General features: G+C 36.6%; 2 protein-coding genes across 2 annotated transcripts; both read left to right on the plus strand.

Annotated features, from left to right (window-relative positions):
- Positions 1–2616: 2616 nt before the first annotated feature.
- LOC110920057 lies at positions 2617–10925 on the plus strand. The gene is made up of 4 exons (XM_035985672.1): positions 2617–3124; positions 8627–9477; positions 9557–9797; positions 9883–10925. Exons 1-4 carry the CDS (start codon positions 2617–2619, stop codon positions 10923–10925), a joined length of 2643 nt encoding a protein of 880 aa, XP_035841565.1.
- A 66-nt stretch (positions 10926–10991) lies between these two features.
- On the plus strand, positions 10992–13190 carry LOC110920056 (ATP-dependent DNA helicase PIF1-like). Its single transcript, XM_022164296.1, has one exon. It carries the CDS (start codon positions 10992–10994, stop codon positions 13188–13190), a length of 2199 nt encoding a protein of 732 aa, XP_022019988.1.
- The last annotated feature ends 2486 nt before the right edge of the window (positions 13191–15676 follow it).

Raw genomic sequence — 15676 nt, forward strand, 5'->3', positions numbered from 1 at the left:
CTTTGATAGCCAATCAAATTCAGGTTACGTTAAAAATTTTGAGCTTCCCATCATTTAATGAATAACTGATTCAGCCTCTTCGTTTGTTCATTAAATCATGGAATGGGATAGTATAGATTACTACATTCCCCCAATCATAAACAACCTTCCACGCTTCATCTACACCCTCGTCGGAGCTCGAAGCCGTCACCGAAGCCAACCGGAGACATCGACGGCAACATTGGAAACCCATCGTACCACCCTTTTTCTCCCACCTACTGAAGGAAACAAGGATCGAAGACTTCAAAAGCATCGCCGGAGATCGGAGAATCTCCCCGGAGCAAGTCGAGGGCCATACACCATTCGGTATACGTCTTATTTAGTTATTGCCAAAACGGTTATGAAATTTAAAAAAGTTTACTTATTGCCAAACGGTTACTTACATTGTTTACAAAATAATTCAGTTAAATCATGCATTTTGACATTCCCATCAATTAATTCAGCTTCTTTGATAGCCAATAATTCAGCAGGATCGAAGACTTCAGAAGCGTCGCCGGAGATCGGAGAATCTCACCGGAGCAAGTCGAGGGCCATACACCATTCGGTATACGTCTTATTTAGTTATTGCCAAACGGTTATGAAATTTAAAAGAGTTTACTTATTGCCAAACGGTTACTTAGATTGTTTACAAAATAATCTATGATCATCGTCTGTGTTTCATTTTTCAAACTCTATGGCTACATCTAAGAGTTTTAGTTATACGATTCAGGTTTGTTGCGCATTGGAAGTTCCACTGGTAAACGATTCAGGTAATAAATACTCTTCTTTATTTAAGGTCAAATTTGAAGATACAATCACACTTCATTTTCTATTTTGATCACTTTCTGTCTATTTACATTGTCATGACTGCACTTGATGTCAATCCATACCCTAATCGAGTATGTTACTGTATCATATTTTTGGGGTGGACCATATGCCCATTGTGGGATTTAAACTTAAAATATGCTTCTTAGCAATTCCAGTGTGTCAAGTAGTTTATGGTTATGATTATTATCTTTATTATTTGATCACATATCTGTAAGGTTGATTTTCATGGGTTTCAGTAGGCTGGGTTTCTTCCCTCTCGAACACACCTACTGAAGGAAACAAGGATTCTGGAAACAAGAACGTCGTCGGAGATCGGAGAAACTCACCGGAGCAAGTCGACGACCTTACACCGTTCGGTATACGTCTTATTTACTTAAAATTTTATTGAACATCGTTATAAATACGATGGAAATAATGAATGTTAACTTATTTAAAAATACGATGGCAGAATATGAAAACCTTATTCAACACTTTTAACAAATGTGTTGAATAAGAGGGGTGCATCAAGAGATGAACTCTTGATGATGAACTTTATCAATAAGATTTTCTTAGCATATAATATTTTTCAATTTTTTATAATAAGACAACGATCTTTAGCATATAATATTTTTCAATTTTTATAATAAGACAACGATCTTAATTCAAACAAGAGGCAGAATTTAAGGCTAAAAACAAAATATCCACTTGGAATTGTTGGTGCACTTCATCTGCTGATTATGTCTTGTATCGAGTCACTGTCTTAGAACGTTAGATCTGGGCACGTAATAAGAGAAAATGTGTAAATGTATAGATCTTAGGATAATGGATCGCTCATATGTCAAATTAGGGTTATGGGTCGCTCGAACGGTCATGTGTAGTCCGCTCGAGTGTTACATGTTGGGTCGCTCATGTGTCATCAATGTGGGCCGCTTTTGTGTCAATGTTTTGGGCCGTTCCAATGTCATGGGCCGCTTATTGGGCCTGTCCAATAAGCGGTCCCAGATCCCTATAAATACCCTAAAGGCGATCTCATTTGTAACAATTGCGTAGAAATCGTGCCGAAGCTCTGCCGGTGCGAGATTTGAGCTGTAAACGTTTGATATCAGTAAAACAAGTAGTTAAAGTGAATTGCCTGCTATTTCTACCTTAGTTTCTTGTAATTCCGCACCTAAAACCAAGGAGAAAGCCTCTGAACGACTCGTTTGGGTCAGCATACGATCCTACAATTGGTATCAGAGCTCAGGAGGAGGTGCTCTGCAGAAATTAGCTGGATTTCGTCACTTTTTCTTACTTCTACACCTTCTTTTTCTGATTCGGGAAGATTTCACGGTCGGAACTCGCTCAAATTCTCACAGATTGTGCGCAATAGTACCGTGACAAACCCTGGAAAGTTTCAAATCAAAATTCGAAGTTTAAGTGGGTGAAATTTGGATTTGAAATTGTGGACCGCTCGTGAATTGCTCTTGAACCGCTTATCCGGACGGATCGTGAACCGCTTATTCGGTCGGACTACCCTTGAACCGCTCATTCGAACGGTTGGGAACCGCTCATTCGAACGGTTGGGAACCGCTCATCCGGACGGTTGAGGATCGCTTATTCGAACGATCAGGAACCGCTTATTCGGACCAAGTCTGAATCGCTTATTTGGACTAGTTCTGGACCGCTTATCCGGACCGATTCTGAATCGCTTATCTGGACCGCTTATTTGGCAAAATTGTTGTTTGATTCGCTTTTCCTGTCACACCTGGTTCGCTTATTTGTCAACAAATACGTATCGGGTTTTTGCGAAACATGGCGATGGTGTTTGATGAACAGGAGAACTATCATCTTGAAAGATTAAATGATGGATATGGTTGGTATAGTAGTTATGAACAACAAGATGATAAACGGATATGGATTATGCGGCTTGAAAATTTTTTGTGCAAAAAGAATGAGACTTTGGAGGAGATGGAAAGCAGATTTAACTATTTATTGGGCAAATTGGAAAAATATGAGATAAGGTTGACAGATGGAGAAAAAGTATCAAAGATTGCAGATGCATTACCTACAGAATGGGATGATATTTTGACGAATATAAAATCGAATTCTGGTTTCTCTGGGATATCAAAATTGAATTCATCGGAGTTTTTTAAAAAACTCAAAACACATAGTTATGAGAATGATAAAAATAAAAGAGAATTGATTGACAAAATAAAAGGAAACCTAGAGAATCTAAGTTTGAATGTGATTGGTGAAATAGATAAAAGAATATGTGTATGTCTTGGAGCAAAATATGTGATGAAATACGACATTAAAAGAGGTTGTTATATTGATAATAATGGAAATCCTCTTGATTGTATTAAAATATTTTGTGCAGGTACATTCAGGGAAAAAGAAGAAGAAACTTCAAAAGCTAAAGAATCTGTGAAGAATGCAACAGTATGCTTTAAGTGTGACAGCTTCAAGATTGACTATGACAAACTATTGAAGAATGTGGAAAGTTTGACATCCGAAGTCAAGAAGCTGAAAGATGAAAAGCAAATTGATGAAAAACAGATTCTTATGGTTCAGAGTATTTGTGAGAAACTGAAAGCTGAAAATGACAAACTGTTGGATGGTTTGAACAGTTTGACTTTTGAAAACAAGAAATTGAAAGAAAAAGAAAAGGTTTTTGGAGAGAAAATTAAGAATTTTGAAATTGAAAAATCAAAAAGTGAAAAAGAATTTCAAAATCAACTGAAAATTCTTGAAGATGGGAGAAATGTGTTTAGTAAAAACAACATTGAAAAACAGAAAATGATAAATTCCCATCTTCAGAAAATTATCAAACTTGAAAAAGAAGGTGAGTACGCTCAAGTGAAAATCAAAAAGTTGGAAAAAGAGCTTGAAAGCAAACAGAAATCATCAGAAGATGAAGATTTCTGGATCAAGTTGGAAAACAAAAACCTGAAAGCGAATGAATCAAAATTTCAGGAACAGATAAAAGTTTTGATGAATGAAAAATCTGTTCTTGAAAATTTGAAGAATGATAATGAAAAAACAATCAAGTCTCATTTTGAGAGAATATCTCAGCTTGAAAGTGAAGCTGAGAATTCGAGGAACAAAATTGATGAACTTGAGAAGAAATTGATAGGTTTTGTGACTAAATCTGACAGTTTAAATTTTCCCTGTCCAAAACCAATCAATTCTATGCCTATAAGTGAAAATGTTACAAACTTTGACGAAGTCAAAGTTGAAGATTGTGATGAGAAAACTGATGATGAAAATGAGAAATTTTATTCAGCAGATGAGTCCGAGACAGAGTCTGATGCTGAAATTAAGAAAAAGAAAACAATTTCAAAATTAACAAGAAAATTTCAGAAAACTGTTTTACACTCGACTGAAAAGGGAGAATGCTCTAAGCAGAAACCTGTGAAGAAGATTGTAAAACAGAAACAAAAATTTAAAAATGAAGTAAAAAGTTCATCAGTTCAATCATCCAATCGAAATCAAAAATCAAAAAATTTAAAACATGAAAATTCAAAAATTGTTGGGTACAGGACAGATCACTGTGCTTCAAAGTCAAATCCAGCAAAGTTGAGAAAGGAGTATCACCAAGCCAAACAATGCTTTGATCTGAGTGTTTGGACTAAAAAAGGTGATAGGTACGATAACAGAATGTGTTATAGTTGTGGATATCATGGACACATTGCTGTTAACTGCCAGTATTGGAGTTATGAGACCAGGAGGTGCTTTAATTGCAACATCAAAGGTCACATTGCCAGAGATTGCCCAAGGAAATCAAGTGAAAGATTGAGGGCTAATTCTCAGAAATCGGCAAAGATTCCAGTCAAAGTCAAGCCCCAGGAGCAAAAGGTTCTGAAACCTAAAGTTCCAGTACAGTCAAGTCAGGAAAAGAAAGTTAAACTTTCACAGGGGCAGAAAGACCGACTGAGGAAGAAGAGGAAGAAAGCGAGAGAATATCTCGAGAAGATTTTGTCCTCGGGTTCACGGGACAAACAGATTAATAGTTCTGATGAATCTACTCTTTCATCTGCAAAGTTGAGCAAAAAGAATTCATCAGATACAAATCTGAGGACAAAAGAGGAGAAGAAGAAGGAAAAGGTCGGCGATGAATCTGACAGATCAAAGTCGGACAAGCCACCTGTAGGCAATGATTCTGGAATGGTAAAACCAGAGGAGCCATTGGTTGAGGTAAAAGTTGAGAATTCTAGTTTAACAATGGATGAGAAAAACTTTCCACCATTGTTGAGCAAGAATTCAAAATCACCCAAGGACAGTCAGGCTTGGGTGAAATTGTTTAAATAGAAAAACCTGACTTGCCGGAGATCCCAAGATGGTATCGTGGATCATGAATCGGCACATTTCTTGAGAAATTTCACTTTGGTGATTTTTCGATTTACATGTGGTAAATCAGGGACATTAATTTATACTTGATTTTCTACTGATGGTTTATGATCAAACTGGAAATGATAAATCTTTTATATGTTCGAAGAAAACAAGATGAAGAGATAACCCCGAACCTACAAATGGTTTGAACACAAACTAATTTTTTCCGGAAAAACCATTTTGATTGAAACAAATTTAAGTGTTTTGAAATCACAATGGGAAAATAGTTTGTTGTGAGGGGGAGTTCTGATTGTTTTTGCACGAGAATGGTGAATTGAGGTAATTCACATTATGTTGTCAAGTTTCTTGTATAATTTGTTTTAAATTTTTTTTCTCAGAAAATCAAAATTGAAACATATTTTGATTTTAGGGGGAGTAGTAAAAATTTTTGAAAAATTTAAAAAAATTGAAACATTGAAAATGAGTTTTGTTGCAAAAAGAGGAGATGATAGTACATTGGTGGACTTTCACAGCATGCTAGAGATTTGTAAATTCAAAAATGTTTTAAACAAGTCTTACTAATGATGTGTCAGTAGACTTCGCACAGTTAGTAAATTGTATTCGAGATATAAACCTAAAATCAAACTTACTTATTTTGTGGGGAACACTACTTGGATATATAGGTAACCCCTGAAATCTCGTTTGAAAGGTTTCTTATTCTGAAATACTAGGTTCTTGTACTCAAATGATGTCTGGGGTATTATTCCGGGACTTCTGCTGAACGGTAGTTCTGACCTAGTCCCTGGCTAATATTTTCTTCATATGCTTGAAACATAGCATAAAGCCCTCAGCTGATTAGACAATAAAATTGATGATCAGTTGTTGTAGCTGAAAAGATCCTCTAAAGGGGACCCACTGCTAAGTCGAAGCTGATATCTCTCTGCTGAACGGAAGTTCTGACCTGAGATCCCTCAGTTCTCGCATTTTTCCTCTAATTTATGTACAGATATCATTTGTAGTATACTTACCTGTAAATCAGAATATTGGGATCTGGATACGGGAGTATATTCAAGAGGTGGGACACTCAAATAAGTTTAAGTGCTAATACATTAAATGCGTATCTTGAATCAATTGAAAATTTGTGTAGAGGTTTAAGTGGACAACAATACTGACAATCAGAAGTAAATTTGTTTTTAACATTGGCTGATTAATCAAGATCAACGGTGTTGGTGATATGTCTCAAAAACCGATATGATCCTCTTGCACAATCTCTCAAAAATAGTGTTCATCTCTGTATTTCTTTAAATTCAAAAATCCAAAAATATTGTATTTTTGTTTGATATTTGAAAACTACAAAAAGATTTTCGACAACAGAGTGTGAAGAACTGATATTTGACATTTCAAGTGCTAAACATGTTGAACTTGTGGTTTGAGAGAGAGTGTAAAATTGTGAAGATTTGAAATGCAAATTTGGTTCATTAACTTGATGAATAAGTTGAATGGTAACCTACAGTTTGATCTTCATAATTTTTCTTATATGATTTGCTGATTCATTAAGTTGAATTGCAAATTGTATTAGTTTGTAATAGTATGGTTGAGTTTTGCAGGTTTCTGATCCTGTTGCTACGAATAGCCAGGAGGCACATCAGAACCAGAGGAGAGCTTAAACAGAGAAAGCCAGGAGTTGATTTCAATGGTGATAACGATTTCCAGACAGAGATCCCAGCATTATGATAGGGGGAGTCTGATGAAAGTTAGAGCCAGAGAATTATTCCAGGCATGTGATTCCAGGAAGGAATTCCTGAAGAAGCTATTATTCCAGGCTGAGTTCCTGAAGAAGGCCGAACAAGATTGAAGAGTTGTGATTGTTTGAAGACTCTCACTAAAGATTCCGTCAACATTCAAGGGGGAGTCTGTTGGTGCAGTTGTCTGTCGATTACATCTTCGTTCGTGTCTTAGAATGATAGAATGATAAAGAGAGAGAAGCCCAAAGACTGATCAAGACTGAAGAACTGAAGACAGCATGGTGTGACTCGATAGTCGACTCCATCAACATCTGAGGGGGAGTCTGTTGGTGCACTTCATCTGCTGATTACGTCTTGTATCGAGTCACTGTCTTAGAACGTTAGATCTGGGCACGTAATAAGAGAAAATGTGTAAATGTATAGATCTTAGGATAATGGATCGCTCATATGTCAAATTAGGGTTATGGGTTGCTCGAACGGTCATGTGTAGTCCGCTCGAGTGTTACATGTTGGGTCGCTCATGTGTCATCAATGTGGGCCGCTTTTGTGTCAATGTTTTGGGCCGTTCCAATGTCATGGGCCGCTTATTGGGCCTGTCCAATAAGCGGTCCCAGATCCCTATAAATACCCTAAAGGCGATCTCATTTGTAATAATTGCGTAGAAATCGTGCCGAAGCTCTGCCGGTGCGAGATTTGAGCTGTAAACGTTTGATATCACTAAAACAAGTAGTTAAAGTGAATTGCCTGCTATTTCTACCTTAGTTTCTTGTAATTCCGCACCTGAAACCAAGGAGAAAGCCTCTGAACGACTCGTTTGGGTCAGCATACGATCCTACAGGAATTTTCTCTTGCTCATTTCATATCCAAACAAATACTAATAATAACTAATTAATATTTAGCAAAGCAAATAATAAACAAAATTTAATTGGAAAATAGAAAAAAACCCCACCTATGAACGAAACATATGAATATGTAGAACCTTGACTTCAAGGGTTGAGCTAGAGACATGGTTCGGACCATGACCATTAGGTCAGCTAGAGATTGGTGCACCCCTCTTGATGCTATCCATATGTGTTGTTTCAATAACTGGCAAACCACTTATTCAACACATTTGTTAAAAGTGTTGAATAAGTTAAGTGTAAAAGTTGTAAATATGATAATGTTGAGTTTAATTATTCAATGAAAAAATTTTACATTTTACATCTACTAAACTTAACTTTTGCTCTAGATTATTTCCATACAATCCATTAAAAAGTAATGTTGACCAATTTTTTTTCAGTCCATATTATCGTATTTATAATCGAAAGATTTTAGTCACTTTGATATGTTAATTTAAAATGTTAGCCAAACCTGATAATGCCTAATGATATCGTGAATGTTGTTATTCAATATACAAGGTATTAATTAATTTACGATGACTACCGGACACCCAAAATATCCTAAAGATGTATCTACCTCAACTGCATCCACATCGGCTGAAAAACGAAAAGAGTATAATAGACGATATTACGCTTCACGCAAAGCTAATAAGAAAGTTTCAAACGTTTTTGTTGATGATGTCTCTCAAACTGCTTCATTTATACCTTCCCGAGTTCGAGCTCCCACACCTCTCCCTGTGATGGACGAAGTCACTAAAAAAACACAAGGTTCTTTTTTATTAAAGTTGTTTTCTTTATTAAACCTTACATCTTTTATGTTGTTACTAAATACAACGAGTTTCTTAGGTATTCAATTTACAATGACTACAGGACAACTAAAAGATCGTAATGATGTATCTACCTCAACTACATGTACATCTTCTGAAAAACGAAAAGAGTATAATAGACGATATTATCTTAAACGCAAAGACAGTAACAAAGTATCAAAACTTTGTTCGGATGATGTCTCTCAAATCGATTCATTAACACCTTCCCGAATTCAACAGTCTACACTACTACCTCAATTTTGTGGCGTAACTAATCAACCATACATCCGAGTTCAAAACATAGAAGAGGATCCGTATAGTTTTGTTTATGGTGGGATGCCTAGAGAGCATCGTGTCTTAGAGGAACAAAGTTCATGTCCTCATTCTGGAGCAAAACGATTTGCATTTGAATTTCCCACCTTTTGTTGTATGAGTGGGAAAACGGTGTTAGCAAATTCTACAATTCCAAATGAATTGTATCAGCTTTTCACGTCGCAAGATGATATTGGAAAAATGTTTCGGCAAAACATACGTGCTTATAACACCAATTTTTCTTTCACCTCAATGGGTGTCACATTGGATGATACGATGGCCAATATGAGAGATGGTGTATATACGTTTCGTGCACACAAAGGAATATATCACAGAATCGACCAATTGGTCCCTAGGGATGGAACACCTAGGTACTTACAGTTGTATTTTTATGACCCTGATACTGAATTAGATCATAGACTCCGATGGCCAAATCTTGATCGAAATATTACTGAGGTGTTGACACGTGTTCTTTCTACAAATCCTTATGTCAAGACATTTCGAAGTCTTGCAGAGCTAGGTCCTCTAGACAACTATAGAGTCACTCTTAACGCTTCCGTTGAACTTGACCAAAGGGTGTACAACCGACCAACCACATCTGAGGTTTAATTAACATTATTTTTTTCCCAAATAACATTAATATAGTATAGATGATACTTATTTATACTACATATTTATATAGGTTGCTGGTATTTGGGTCGAAGGGAATGACAATATAACTGCCTACAAAAGAAGTATCGTAGTGTATGGTAGGTCTGAATATAGTCAAACTATTCAGCCATACTTTGGATGTTATGATCCATTATCTTATCCTTTATTTTTTCCTAACGGTGAGTCGGGTTGGCATCCTAATATACCACGTGAAGGAGTATCAATCAATGAAACTCATAATGATCCCAACAACATCGACGGAGATAATGAAGGTACAAAGATTTTACCTATGTTTTCGAGAGGCTAAGCACATCTATAGTATAATGTAATGTAATTATTTATTTTTATTTTATTCAGAGGCTAACCCACGAGGACGTAGGACAACCGTTGCTATGCGAGAGTACTATTGTTATAAATTTCAGATTCGCTCTATCGAGGACGTGCTTTTGCTTGGTGGTAGATTGCTACAACAATTTGTTGTAGATGTTTACATAAAGCTTGAGACATCACGTTTGCAATTTTGTGAACGAAACCAAAGTAAGATAAGAGCGGAATTATACCAAGGTATTGTGGATTGCGTCCATTCTGGTGAGGTTCATCCAAACAGAGTCGGACAACGGATTGTGTTGCCTGCGTCTTTCATTGGAGGGCCTCGCGACATGCGACGCCGGTTTCTAGATGCTATGACTTTAGTTCAAGATGATGGCAAACCTGATGTATTCCTAACTATGACGTGTAATCCTCAATGGCCTGAGATATGCGGTAATTTGAAACCTGGTCAAACCGCACAAGATCGTCCAGAGCTTGTTTCGCGAATATTTCGTGCAAAATTAGAGGATCTTAAGGAACAACTCTTCAAGAAACACTTACTTGGAAAGGTTAAGGCATATGTATATGTCATCGAGTTTCAGAAGCGCGGTTTACCGCATGCACATTTCCTTCTTATCATGGACTCGGATCACAAGATAAATAATCCAGACCATTATGATAAGGTCGTATGTGCTGAAATCCCTAACATAGTTACCCATCCGCAACTGCATGAGGTTGTTGTAAAACACATGATTCATGGTCCGTGCGGAAATCTACGAAAAGATAGTCCTTGCATGCAGGGTGATCCAAAAGTTTGTCGTTTTCATTATCCAAGACAATTCAATGAGCAGACAACACAAGGAGAAGATGCATATCCATTATATCGAAGGAGAAACAATGGAGTAACGGTGGACATAAGAGGAAATACTATTGATAACAGGTGGGTTGTCCCTTATAACCCAAGGCTTTTAATGATGTTCAACTGCCATATGAATGTTGAGGTTTGCTCAAGTATAAAATCTGTGAAATACCTTTTCAAGTATGTCTACAAAGGACATGACAAACAGGTTATTCATATCGATCCAGATTAACCCAATGTTGTTATCAATGAGATAAAGAGATTCCAGGATGCACGCTACGTATCTCCCCCAGAGGCAATGTGGCGTATTTTTTCTTTCCCTCTTTCTCAAATCCACCCTGCTGTTTTAGCCTTACAACTTCATCTCCCGAATAAGCATATGGTTAGATTTAGAGAGGATGATATAATGTCTAACATTGTTGATAGGGAAAGAGATAAGAGAACCATGCTAACAGCATTTTTCCTTAAAAATAAAGCGGATGAAACAAAACCGAAATATTTGTATAAAGATTTCCCGAAACACTACACATGGAATGGAGCCACACGCACTTGGACGCCTCGTATACTTAAGCCACAGAGAGGTCGTATTGTTTCTGCTAATCCAGCTGAAGGAGAACGGTACTACTTACGCCTACTTTTGTCAAATGTCAAAGGACCTACTTCTTTTGAAGATCTTTGCACGGTTAATGGGGTTACATACGCGACATTTCGAAAAGCAGCGCTTGAGATAGGCCTAATAGAGAACGATGATAGTTTGTCACAATGTCTCACAGAAGCTTCTCTATTTCAGTTTCCCAATGCTCTTAGAAGGTTATTCGCAACCATAATGATTTTCTGCGAGCCTGGGGATATTCGTAAATTGTGGAATGAGCACTTTAATGCAATGTCTGAAGATCATCAATTATATTGTCAAAGTGTGGAACGCGTTCAGAATATGGTTCTTACTGACATTAGGGCCATCCTACAGTCAATGGGTAAAAATCTCACTGATTTTGATCTTCCGAACCTCACAGAAGAAGACTTACAATATGGTATTCACCGTGAGGTACAAGAAGAGTACGGGATTGTTGTGGAAGCTGAAGACTTGTGTGCCAAAGATGAGCTTAATTCAGACCAAAAATTAATTTTTGATGAGATCATGACACATGTGGATAATGACCGTCCAGGTGTTTTCTTTATAGACGGTCCAGGTGGAACGGGAAAGACATTTTTGTACAAAGCTTTGCTAGCTCAAGTTCGTTCGCGTGGTCTTATTGCTCTAGCGACCGCTTCATCAGGGGCTGCAGCTAATAATATGCCAGGAGGAAGAACGGCTCACTCGAGATTCAAGATTCCCATTTGTGTTGATAATAACTCAGTGTGCAACATAAAAAAACAAAGTGGTACAGCTGAACTAATAAGGTCATCCAAATTAATCATATGGGATGAGGCATCAATGGCAAAACGACAAGCAATAGAAGCAGTTGATCGAACATTGCAAGACATTATAGGCGTTACTCTGCCATTTGGTGGCAAGATAATGGTAATGGGAGGTGATTTTAGACAGGTGTTGCCGGTTATTAAACGGGGAACTAGAGCACAGATTGTAGACTCTAGCCTACGAATGTCACCTCTTTGGTCTATTACGAAAAAGATGCGGTTGACAATAAACATGAGAGCGCTAAATGATCCTTGGTATTGTGGTTTTCTCTTAAGAGTAGGTGATGGAACTGAACAATCGATAGAAGGAAGCTATATCCGCATACCCGACAATATGACAATTCCATGCACTGACAGACAAAACTCTATAACAGAATTGATTAATGCTGTTTTCCCGTCACTTCAAAACAATGTACATTCTTCTGATTATATAATCTCAAGAGCGATACTGACCACTAAAAATGACAGTGTCGACGAGATTAATGATAAAATGATTGACATGTTTCAAGGGGAGGAAAAGGTTTACTACAGTTTTGATGAAGCTGAAGACGACCACCATAACTACTATCCAACTGAGTTCTTAAACTCACTAACTGTTAGTGGTTTGCCGCCTCATAAACTTCGTTTAAAAATCGGTTGCCCCATAATATTGTTAAGGAATATCGATCCGTCCCATGGTCTATGTAATGGCACAAGATTGATATGTAGAGGTTTCCAACGCAATGTTATTGATGCAGAGATAGTTGTTGGACAACATACGGGGAAGAGAGTGTTTTTGCCAAGAATACCTCTATGTCTTTCTGAGGACGACATGTTCCCGTTCAAGCTGAAAAGAAAACAGTTTCCAATTCGCCTCAGCTTTGCCATGACAATAAACAAAGCTCAGGGCCAAACAATTCCCAATGTTGGTGTTTTTCTCCCAGATTCTGTATTTTCGCATGGTCAACTTTATGTGGCGTTATCAAGAGGAATATCACGGAAAAATACAAAAGTGTTAGTACACCCTGCCAAAGATTTCAAACAACCTGGGGTATACACCTCAAATGTTGTCTATCGGGAGGTGTTACTTGATGGATGAACTCATTCACAATCAAAACGTAAGGATTTTTAATGCATTTTGTGGTTCAAGAAATTACATTTCAAATCAATTTTTATAACATATTTAATAGTTCACACACTTTCGTCACTTTCACTCACTTGTTCATTATTCCCTTGTACAGAAATTAGGAAGTTCTTATGGATGGCACAAGGAACAAAATGGAAGATGTTGTAGGTATCTATACCATACATTTAAAATACCATGCAACTGCTTGACGCCTAGATTTTTATTTTTAAACTGTTATGTTTACAACTGTTACTTTCGTATTATTGTGTGTGTTTATTGAGATGCAATAATGGTTTTCGTACATACCTCATACTTTTTATCCAAATTATTATTTATTTGACATATGTAAGAAGACGATTTAAGTAAACCTTCGAAACTGGTTAAATCTCCCCTCCGGTTATGAAAATATTGACTAACTTTTTTGTTCCCGCTGCAACGCGCGGGCTCCCCACTAGTTCATGTATAACACATATGTTAATTTGTATTAATTTCCTAACTTTATTGTTTAGGTATTAGAAGAATACCTAAATAGCTTAAACAAGTGGCTTAGCTTATACTAAGGCATCTCTTCTTATGTTCAACTTTGAATGTTATCAGATGTGCTACCAGTTAATAGCAATCTCCTAACTCTTTTAATTAAGTTTAAGTATTATTATCACAACACTTATAGGCTCAAAGTAGTGGCTTAGCTCTGATACCACCTTCTGTCACGACCCCCGACCCCATCCTGGCCGGAATCGGTGCCGTGAGCAGTCCAGTGGTACCGGTGGTTATTTTTGAAAAACATTGCAGCGGAATTTTCATCAGGACCGTGAGTTAGGAAAAATATCAGAGTTTACAAAACACCGGATTTGATTTAAATGGGATAAACCCCTGTTTTACAAAGGTAGCTTTAATAAAGATAAATTTTATTTTATAAAACAATATTTCTTAATTTGATTAAAATAAACCACTTCTTGATGCCTTTCAGTGCCGTATCTAGCCTTTATTCCAATCTATGGTAATTACCTGAAACATGTTTGAAAAAGGTTTTGTCAGTGGAAAATACTGAGTGAGATCATTCCATTTTTATAAAATATATTGTTATACCTTACAGTATTAAGGTTTTTATATTTATTTGTATTTACCCCACTAAATCAGTATTTTGTCACATGATGGCAATTCCAATATAACAGCAATAATATCACTCATTGGCTTACTTTCGTCCAATAATGAATTTATCAAATAACTATACTTTACTATTATTCAATTTATCTGTCATTAGGCGATTCCTGTGACGGGGTCATATCACTGTTGATCATTCTTTCAACTAGTGACTCTGGTTATATCACTGTTGATCATTCTTTCAACTAGTGATTCTAATTATAACACTGTTGATCATTCTCTCAACTAGTGTCTTTGGTCATATCACTGTTGATCATTCTTTCAACTAGTGACGCTGGACATGATGATGTCCTATGACATTACTTTGTCAAATATATTATTTATGGCACAAAATCATGTAATCCAGAATAATGACATTTTATGTCAACTATTATAACTTATCCAATATGTCAATTTACTAATTGTAATATCATGATATAGTAACCTGACTACAAATAGAATACATTATACTTGACTTTATTATGGTATCCACCATTTAGATTTATTCTTAAACATACATTAAATTTATTAACAAATTAATGTTAAGATAATACTAGTTATAATTGTGGTCATGCTATTATTAGCTAACTTTTTGGTTAATCGTAAAGAGGATCAAATAATGTATAAAACTTCCCATACCAGCAGCTATTATAAAATATAATAATTTAATCACTGTAAGTATAACTGGTAACCATTTAGGATTTTTAGAAAGCATTTGTAATATAATTGTATCACAAAAAGGTGATAAAAATGTGATAAAAGAGTATGGACTCACAAACGGTGAGAAAAGAGAAATGAACTCACATTGCAGATTTCTACGGGCAAAGTTTAGTCTATAGGTAAGTCTTGATATATTGCAGATTTAATTTGAGCAGAGTCTGGCCTACTGAATTGCCTTGATTAACCTAATAACAATTCACACAAACGGGGTTGTAACTAATACAGCAGTTACGACAATTCACGAGATTAAACCCTCACAATGATTAACAAGTGCAATACTTAACAATCCAATCGGATTCGCAACGAATAACAGAGCATAGTCCGAATTCGAACAGCACTCAAATATTCAAGTCGAAATCACGATGAATAACAAAGTATAAGCTCAATTTGAGCAGCACCCGGACAATCGTTGGATAGTTACAATCGATCGGACGTTGAATCGTAATAGCGATCGAGTTATTACCCTGATTGCGGCAGCGTTTCGAGGTGTGTGTGTGTGTTAATTGTGGTAAACATAGCATAACTCCGTCTAATTTCCGACTTTGTTCGTCGTTTAAGTGCCCAGAAGCAAGTCCCGAAGCCTGCTATTTATACAC

Source organism: Helianthus annuus, chromosome 16, assembly GCF_002127325.2.
Source record: "Helianthus annuus cultivar XRQ/B chromosome 16, HanXRQr2.0-SUNRISE, whole genome shotgun sequence".
NCBI classification, from domain to species: domain Eukaryota; kingdom Viridiplantae; phylum Streptophyta; class Magnoliopsida; order Asterales; family Asteraceae; genus Helianthus; species Helianthus annuus.